The 9,374-nt window shown below is 45.8% G+C and overlaps 1 protein-coding gene across 1 annotated transcript in view; it reads right to left on the reverse strand.

Annotated features, from left to right (window-relative positions):
• Positions 1-7,728, reverse strand: part of SLC16A2 (solute carrier family 16 member 2) — a 155,084-nt gene extending 147,356 nt beyond the window's left edge. The window contains exon 1 of the mRNA XM_018562534.1: positions 7,382-7,728. Within this exon, the coding sequence (XP_018418036.1) occupies positions 7,382-7,685 (304 nt within the window). The 5' untranslated portion in view covers positions 7,686-7,728. The remainder of the gene's footprint in view (positions 1-7,381) is intronic.
• Positions 7,729-9,374: the final 1,646 nt, after the last annotated feature.

Here is a 9,374-nt window from a genome sequence, read left to right on the forward strand (position 1 = left end):
GCTACTCAGCCGCTACTGTTCCCCTGGATCTTTGTAAAAATATATGGTAGGAACATTACCCTTTTATGCCCCGGGACCCAACCTTCAGCCTGAGGATGGCATCAAACCCTTTTGTTCTTATTGTGCAGCTCTGGCCTCAACTATTACTTTCCATGCCCTGGTGCTTACAAGGACCTGATCAGCATTTTTAAATTGGAGCTACAATTAAGTCCTTGCATTTTGATACAAGGACCCCTTTAAGGACATGGTACTTAACTATTGTGAAAAATAAGCCTACTAATATTGCACACAATACAACCTCAATGCATCATAAGTCAGGGCTCAAAATTTCCACTCGCCCGCTCGCATTTGGCGAGTGGAAATAAAGAGAGGGCGAGTGGAAATTCAGTCAGGCACTTGGTCACGGATCGCGTACCTGACTATGAGAGCAGCCGCTCCTTGCCGTCCTGTCCTGGCTCCGTTACTTTCGATCGATCACCGGAGCTCTGACAGTTCTGAGCCTTGTTCGCAAGGATGGATTAGTAAGGTCTGCAGACCTTACTGCAGAGAACGGAGCTCAGAACTGCAGAGCTCCGGCCGAAAAGGAACGGAGCCAGGAGTATATTATAATCTGCAAATTTCTGTATGACCAAAGTCTGTAGTGGGTGGGGGAGAATACATCAAGGACAACCGTTACACATTTTACGTATGTTTATATTTATATGTTGTATATTTAATGGCTTTTGAGATCTTGAAGTAATAAAGTTCAGCAATTAACGTTTGCTAACACAGGGATTTCCCTCTTTTTTTCATGTTTTGTGGTAATCGTTCCAGTTATATACCCTATATCTGACCAGAGCAATTATCTGCACATATTTAGCATGTCTGCAGTCTCAGACCATCTCTGGTAGCATTACATGCTGTATATTGGAATATTATATGTGGTCCTTTGGTGATTTCAAAGGCCACACTTGAGGCACTCTATATGTGATATGTTAACCATTATGGTCCTAAAATGATCAGAAGGTCTGAGTAAATGCTTTCTCTTTAAATACAAGACAGAATTGCTTTGCAAGAGTCCCTATGGAGCCTAGAACCAAAGATGACATGGCAAGGGTTTTTTTTTTTTTTTAATGACCTGGTGTACATTAAATTAAATCCACTAATAGTGTTGAATGTTTAAGTGTGTGTGTGTGTGTGTGTGTGTGTGTGTGTGTGTGTGTGTGTACATACATACACTAATTACATTTGCCATGTCTTGCTACACTACTGATGATTAGTAATTAATCCCCGCTATTAAAACTGATCATGAATCCATATGAATTACACACCTGATGTATGGCCAGCCTTACTCAACAGACATCTATTGGAATCACAGAATTGGTGAATTATTACCTGTTCTGGACAGAAAATGAAACAATGAATGTTTCCAGAAATTTCCCAACAAGCTGTAAAATATGTGTAGGTTTTGAAACTGGTCTAACCATCAGAAGCATGGCTTGCTACCACAGAAGAAGCTCCAACACTAATTACAGTACAAAGAATGGGCTGTGTATGGACTTTGTACCTCCACCTTTGTGGCAATCTGCTGATGTTTTTTTTTTTATCAGATATTCTTTAACTTTTTAAGCAAATTTTAAGAAAACAAACCAATAAACATCCAAAACAAAAAACAACAGCACAGGTTATGCAGAAACAGAGGACAATACGGTCATATAATATTGTGACAGGATGATTCTCAATGTGGTATTATTCGATAGGAAAAAACTAATAAAGATCCAAGAATAGGGATATACAAATTAAATTAGCAAATGAACAACAGATAGGCCATGATTGAGACTAGAAAGGAGGGGAGGGAGGATCAAGAGAGGGAGGAGTCTGGCTCTCCAGCCACCTATCCCAAATTGCAAATTACTATTTTAGGATGACAGTCTGCAGTTTAATCGGTTATAATTAGGGATGCACCAGTGCCGACACCAAGTATTTTGGCGAGTACTCCTACTCGCCTAAATGCTCCGATATTTACCTCCGATCCCGGAACTTCCAGTCACAGGGAGATCTTCCTCGGACCAGCAGTGCCGAGGGAGCATGGAGCAGGGCTTCCTTTCCAATCAGGAAGCCGGGCTGTGGATTATGACCCACCTCCCAGCTTCCTGTCAGAAAGCCACGCTGCCTAGCAACAAGTGAAGCCGGCTTCCTAGCCAATCAAGAAGCTGTGAGGTGGGTCATGACGTGAACAATCAGGAAGCCGGACGGCACTTCATGACTCACCGCCCGGCTTCCTGATTGGAGGAAGCCAGGCAGCCTTGGCAAGTGAAGCCGGTGTTCTTTCGCTAGAACACCGGCTTCACAAGCAATCAGAAAGCCGGATGACGGCCAATTATCCGCCACCCAACTTCCTGATAATCGGAGCACACGGCACCAGTACTGGCAAGCACCGAAAATAACTAATCGGTACTCGATACCGAGACACTGGGATCGGTGCATCCCTAGTTATAATTACAAGTGACAATGAAGATAAAGGGCCAGTAGTGAATTAACGCGAGGCTGAAAAGTAAGTACCAAAGCTCTATAGCAGGTGTAGGCAAACTTCGGCCCTCCAGCTGTGGTGCACCTACAAGTCCCATTAGGCATTGCAAGACTCCTGGACTGCTTATTCATTAGATAGGACCAAAGTCTGGTCCTCAATTCTTCTGTAAAAAAAAGTAACAACCTGAGATGTTTATATGTAGCTCTTGTATGGGTCAAAGTCTAGGGGGTGCATTCAGCAAGGATTCATCCTGAGATGGCATCCCATATAGGGAACAAAAGGGGAAAAAAAATACAGCTTATTAGCAAAGTTCATTGGAAAATTAAAAAAAACAACCACACAATGTCATACATCTTGGTAAATCACTGTTTGTTGTTGTCATTTTTGCAATAAGAGTGCATTCATGTAATTGTACAGTTAAGCTTCTGTCACTATAAATGACATTGTTGTCCTACTTTGGCAGCGCTGTACATAGTAAAACATCACCATATATAATCTGATCGCTTGTCTTTGACTAAACAAGAGCTGCTGCTATAAGCACATAAATATATGGATAGGCAGGTAATCACCAAATGTCTGTGGAGATTACAGGTATAGTCGGAGGCCCCTGGTCCATGAATAGGAAGAAGGAGCTCAGCTTTCACTTAATACTATAGCACAACGGGGGCAGGAGTTCCCACATGCATGGTGCAAGCTCCGCTAATGGGAGTCCACCATCTGTCTGCTGGATGGCAGATGGTATCACACCACATCAGTAAATAGATTGATGCTTAACATGCTCAGAACACGGAACATGAAGTAGGTTACCTATCTGATGAAATAATGTCTTGTAATTGCGGAAGAAGAATTCAGCAGAATGCCTGTGACGTCTACCCAGCTCAGGCAGACGGTCACTGCTATGTGTGGGTGAAGCTCTGTAAATGGAGTGCGTACCAACAATGGACTAACTGACAAAGTTCAGACATATTGTTTGATAATATTTACAAAGTGAGGAAAATATGCAGCCAGATTGTCAAATTAGAATCAAATACAATGTACCTCCAATGGTAGACATTTCTATACATGAGGATGATGGACTAAGGGCCCATTCACACCATGTTCGGATCATCTCCAGACCAGACTGTTTCCGGGCCCAAAATGCATCCCAATGTACCACTATGCTTAGGACAGGTTCACACTATTTTCTGGGCCAGATCTGGAACGCAGTGCATTGCGTTTTGCCGTGTTTTTACAGCGATTTTGCCACGTTTGGGAGTTTGTTTTTAGCTTAAAATGGTCTTACAGGCGCGTTCCAGTGCGTTTGATTAATTTCTATGCATTCCAGAGCAGACAAAATAAGACAAGCAGTATTTTTCTGGTCTGAAACGGACTGCGCTGGTGTGAACAGAGGCCAGAAATAGCATAGGGATACATTAGGATGCATTTTGGGTCTGGAAACAATCTGGTGATGATCTGGATGTGGTGTGAATGGGCCCCTAGGGCAGGTTCACAACATTTTCCAGACCAGATCTGGTCCGGAAAATGGTGTAAACCTGCCCGCAGTTCCAATGCATTCCAGACCAGACAAAATGAGGTATGCAGTATTTTGCTGGTCTGGAACAGACTGCGCTGGTGTGAACAGAGGCCAGAAATAGCATAGGGATACATTTTGGGTCCGGAAACAATCTGGTGTGGTCCGGAGATTATCTGGATGTGGTATGAATGGGCCCACAAGCAAGAACCGTGTTGCCCAAGGTAAAAAAAAAAAAAAAAAAAAATCCCATTATCATACATTAATCTTGGGCAAAATGACTTGAACAGAACCTGGAGCTAGTAATAACATACACAGACCTGACCTGGGACACTGTTAAGTAAAAGTCTATAGCTGCCTATGCACTGAGTAAATTTGGGACGGCTCTTGATGAACTGACTGAAATTCGCTCAGTGGGTGGCATGTCTGCCGAATCCCACCTGACATTGTTCAATTAAAAAACTGAAGGAGCCAGGAGAAAAATGATCAGCAGAACATCCAATCACCTCCAATTAGATGCAGAAACTGGTCAAGTATTCGGAGAGCCGGTGGGGCCAATTGACAGACTACAATAGCTGCAGCACCGAGAGATTCCCCGTCCCCACTTCTTAGCATGGATAGAGGAATTGGCTAGAGGTTTTCTATTCAGACAAAAGCTGAAGGACCCAAAAAAAAAAACATGTTGGCCAAAAAAAAAAAAAAAAAAAAAAAAAAAATCCCATTATCATACATTAATCTTGGGCAAAATGACTTGAACAGAACCTGGAGCTAGTAATAACATACACAGACCTGACCTGGGACACTGTTAAGTAAAAGTCTATAGCTGCCTATGCACTGAGTAAATTTGGGACGGCTCTTGATGAACTGACTGAAATTCGCTCAGTGGGTGGCATGTCTGCCGAATCCCACCTGACATTGTTCAATTAAAAAACTGAAGGAGCCAGGAGAAAAATGATCAGCAGAACATCCAATCACCTCCAATTAGATGCAGAAACTGGTCAAGTATTCGGAGAGCCGGTGGGGCCAATTGACAGACTACAATAGCTGCAGCACCGAGAGATTCCCCGTCCCCACTTCTTAGCATGGATAGAGGAATTGGCTAGAGGTTTTCTATTCAGACAAAAGCTGAACAAAAGAAGTCTACTACTGTATACACGCATTGTCTGATCATACACTGATCGCCCAGAGCTCAACGAGAAAAAAACGCTTGATTCACCCAACAGCAAAACAGCATGGATGGGGGATATTGTACTCTGACAGGGGTGGGTGTGCCGAAGTGGTCCAATTTCAGCCGAGCCAGCAGGGAACCACATGGGCTTTTATGGCCCTTTCACAGGTTGTGGCAATAAATGGCACCCCAATACATTGTACAGGAAACCCAAACGCAGAACACACTGCAGTGCAGCACAACACCTTCACCATGTATTGTGGTGCGCCGAGCTGTTAAAGGGCCATGTACATGTTTTTATTCATTGTGGTGTGTGGGCAGCCCCTTTATAACGAATGGGTTGTCTTAAGAATAATGTGTGCCGTATGGCACCACAATGGAATGCTTTAGAGTGAATGGGCCCTAAAACCATTGAAATATATAAGGAGTCTAAGGGGACACTTACTTTGCATGTGTCATCAACACTAGGCATGTGTCACATTGTGGAAATTGTATCAAACAAGGGTAGTACACACACATACAATTCTGCACACATGTATGGTACAGTGAGGACGGACAAGAATACAAACCCTTCACCAGGTCACCACTGAAACGAATAGAAGCAATTCACAGCAATGGCCAGCTTCAGTCCGTGTGATGCCTCCATGATGCCAACATGCCACAAAGTAACAGCAAAGACAATGCAGCGTGTAAATGATCTATAGATGGCCACACAGGTCACAATCTGATTGTACAATCTCCTTTAGAGTCACTGGTCTACCTGGCTGAAGCATGCACAGTTTTGGTAACATTATGGGGGGTGTATAATCAGATTGTATACGGTGTGTGCTGAACATACGGGAAGAACAGAAGTGGGCTTGTTAACATCCTCCCGATTCCTGCAAATGATGCCGGACTTTTATCGATCCCCAGGATGGTGAACAGGAAGCATGCAATGTGAACAAGCCATCAGGCTGCTATACAATACTCAGTGATGTGAAGGGACAGATCACAGCCACTTAGAGCAAAAAATGAGAAGCGACGTCTGCCATCAAGAGCACACGATGAAGATATGTCAATGGACGGGTCACATCCATCCAGTGTTGTTCCCGTGTAATGCTTGTGACAGAGCCTGCATTGGAACATACGAGGAATGGTCTGAATTGGATTTTGGGGTCTGTGGATCACTGTGAAGGATCTGACATTCCACTCCATGCTCCATCCTCCTCTATGTTCATTGAGGGATCCTGACAGCTCCTGTACATTGTACACAACAGATAACCGTCTCCGATACATCTACACTGAATTCAGACCATGTATCATATACTGCTGGCCATACACTTTGCAAGCTGATTGTACAATCTCCAGCAACTATGCTGCGCAGGGGCTGTCTGATTGGATGCAATGTGAATGGATTGCTTAGTTTTGTCCTCAGATTAAAAAGGAGATTGTATAGTATAGTGTATGATACCCAATGACATCCCCCACGTGGACAATGACACATAATGGTCCTGGATACAGGTGAGACACCGTCAGACATGTACAATCTCCGTAAAGGGGGTCATACATGTACTGATCTGTGGCTGATTGACATGCAATCCATCCCATCAGTTAGATATCGAAGAATGTAACACACAGCATTGTCTGCACCTTGTGATGGACTGAAAATATCGATTCCTTATATAAGAATGTATATGTATCATAAGTGATCACTTCATGGATCTGAACTACGATCAGTTCATCTGACATATGCAGATATTCCTTCCATCGATCAGAAGTCAAAAATCGATCAAACTGATTGGAGGATTGTGACTTTTATTCCAATGCATTGAATGATCAATTGTATGATCAGATCTATCAGTCTGTGGCCACATGACATGCCTGTGCCTAGATAGTCAGGAGATGTCCTCCCCATGAATGTCCCGGAGGAGATCAGCTCCTCTCCCCGTGTACGGATGTGTCCCGGAGGAGATCAGCTCCTCTCCCCGTGTACGGATGTGTCCCGGAGGAGATCAGCTCCTCTCCCCGTGTACGGATGTGTCCCGGAGTAAGCGATCGCTGTCCCCGGAGTTGGAGAAGTTGGTCGCCGTGTGTAGAAGTCCTGGGGGCTCGTTGGTCTGTGTAGCACGTGGAGGCTGTCATCGGAGAAGGAAGTTGTCACCCTATTTACTAACACTGCGTGTGACAGTGCCCTCCGCACCGGGCCGGTCCTTACCTGTCTTGAAGTCCATTCCTTGTTCCTTGCTGCCTTCCATCTCCTTCTGCAGCATGACATACAAGATCCCAAATGAGTTCTGGATGCCGAAGATGGAGCCGCTGCACCAGGTGGCCGCCAGAACCACCACCCAGCCGAACCCTCCCTCGGGCACTCTGCCCCGCACTTCGTCCTCCCGTTCGCCCTGTCCGGGCACCTGAGCGGGCACCGACACCCCTTCCGGGGTTCCCCCGAGCAGGCTGTCCCGCATCCCCTGCTCTTCCCCCGGTGGCAGGTTCTCGTCCTCCTCCGTTTCTTCTTCCATCGCTTGGCTTGCCTCCTCCTCCTCGGTGACCCCGCCCAGATCTACTCCCACCGGCTCCGCCCACATTCCTCCTCCCCGCCCCGCTCTACCTGCTCCGGGAGGCTCCAGTGTACGGTGGAGTCCGCTTACCTCCCCTGCTAAGGACTGGAGTGCAGCGCGGAGCCAACACACGTCTGTAGTGTGCTGAGCCCGCAGCCCCACCGGAGACCGGATACACATGCAGCGCTGGGCACAAGGAAAGTAGCATGTGTTGCACATGTTATAGCCTGGGAGCCTCACAAACTCAACCAAACAAACTTCATAAGTAGTGACGTTTTCCTGAATGAGGAAAATTCTGTACATTATCTGCAGCACCCACCGGAGGACATCACCTCAGACCTGGGGGACAGCCCTGGGACTGAGCTGTGTGAACATTTCGAGGCAGCCAGGTTGTGAAAAGCTGCTCTATTGTACATAACACGTCTCAGTAAATTGAAGACTGGACGGGTTTATGTATTATAGAACAGCTCCGGGCAGGTAACAAAAATGAACCCCCCCTTCTAGGGGAGGGGGAGGGTTATGGTCAGAGGGTTAGTTATTGGACCTTGCATAGTCCTTTACGGTTGTTGGCATACGTTATGCCGTAATGTATACACTGTTGTGTATGAATGGGGTGCTATGTTGGTGCCCGAATGTTACTGTAATGTAATTGTTTACTATGCAAAATGAATAAAAAGATTTTTCAAAAAAATAAAATGAACCCTTGCAGGTGTGCTACCCCAGCACTACAAGGGTTAACTGCTTCCTTTGGGTTAGGCAAACTGGCCCTTCAGCTGTGGTGAAACTACATTCCCCATCATGCATCTGCCTTTAGGCATCATGCCTGTGGCTGTCTTGCAATGCCTCATGGGATTTGTAGTTCCACCGCAGCTGGAGGGCCGGAGTTTGCCCACCCCTGGTAGGGTTTATACACTCACCTGATCCTTGGTCCTGCGGCAGTGACTGCTCACCTCGCTCTCCCTTCCGCTCCGGCTGCGGAATGTTCCTCCGCGTCCTCACGTCCAATGCAAGTCAACGGACCGCAGGAGCCTTTGGGAGAAGAGGTTGCGGGCACTGGTCTGGCAGCTGGGCAGGACCGAGGTTTGCGTGAGTACTTCTTTTTTATTTTGCACCCTAGCGGGGGAACTCCCACTGCAAGGGTTCCTTTTTTTTAACATTTCCTTTAACACAAACCTTTACAAATCCACTCATTTTATTTATTCTCATACTCCTTTGACAGAAGTGCATATTTTTTCTTTTTGTGTAAGCAGAGCTCCGGGATAAATCAATGTTATCTCAATCCAAGAGTCGTGTGTGATCCTACTTCATCTTGTGTATTTCCTCCAGATCTGTGCAGTATTCCAGTGTGAGCTTCCTGTAAAAAAGACAGGTCACTGCTGCTCTCTCTCCTTGTGCAGGGTGACCGGTCTTGTCTCCGCCCCCTCCTTTAGTTTTCTGCTTGTAGTGGGTGGAGCCTGCTGGGTTCCTCCCACAGCTCTGCTCCCTGCGCAGGCCATGTGCGGCACAGTGATGATGGCACTGCTACTTTTAATATGGGGGTTTGTAAAGGCATTTGGTGCACACAGTGTGATCGGTCGCAGGGCAAAACCTTGCCTGCGTTCCAGTCCAGTGCGAAGGCAAAACAATGCTGCATGCTCTATTTTTTTGCGT

The sequence above is a fragment of the Nanorana parkeri genome, unplaced genomic scaffold, assembly GCF_000935625.1.
Source record: "Nanorana parkeri isolate BGI_ZX_2015 unplaced genomic scaffold, ASM93562v1 scaffold582, whole genome shotgun sequence".
Classification (NCBI taxonomy): domain Eukaryota; kingdom Metazoa; phylum Chordata; class Amphibia; order Anura; family Dicroglossidae; genus Nanorana; species Nanorana parkeri.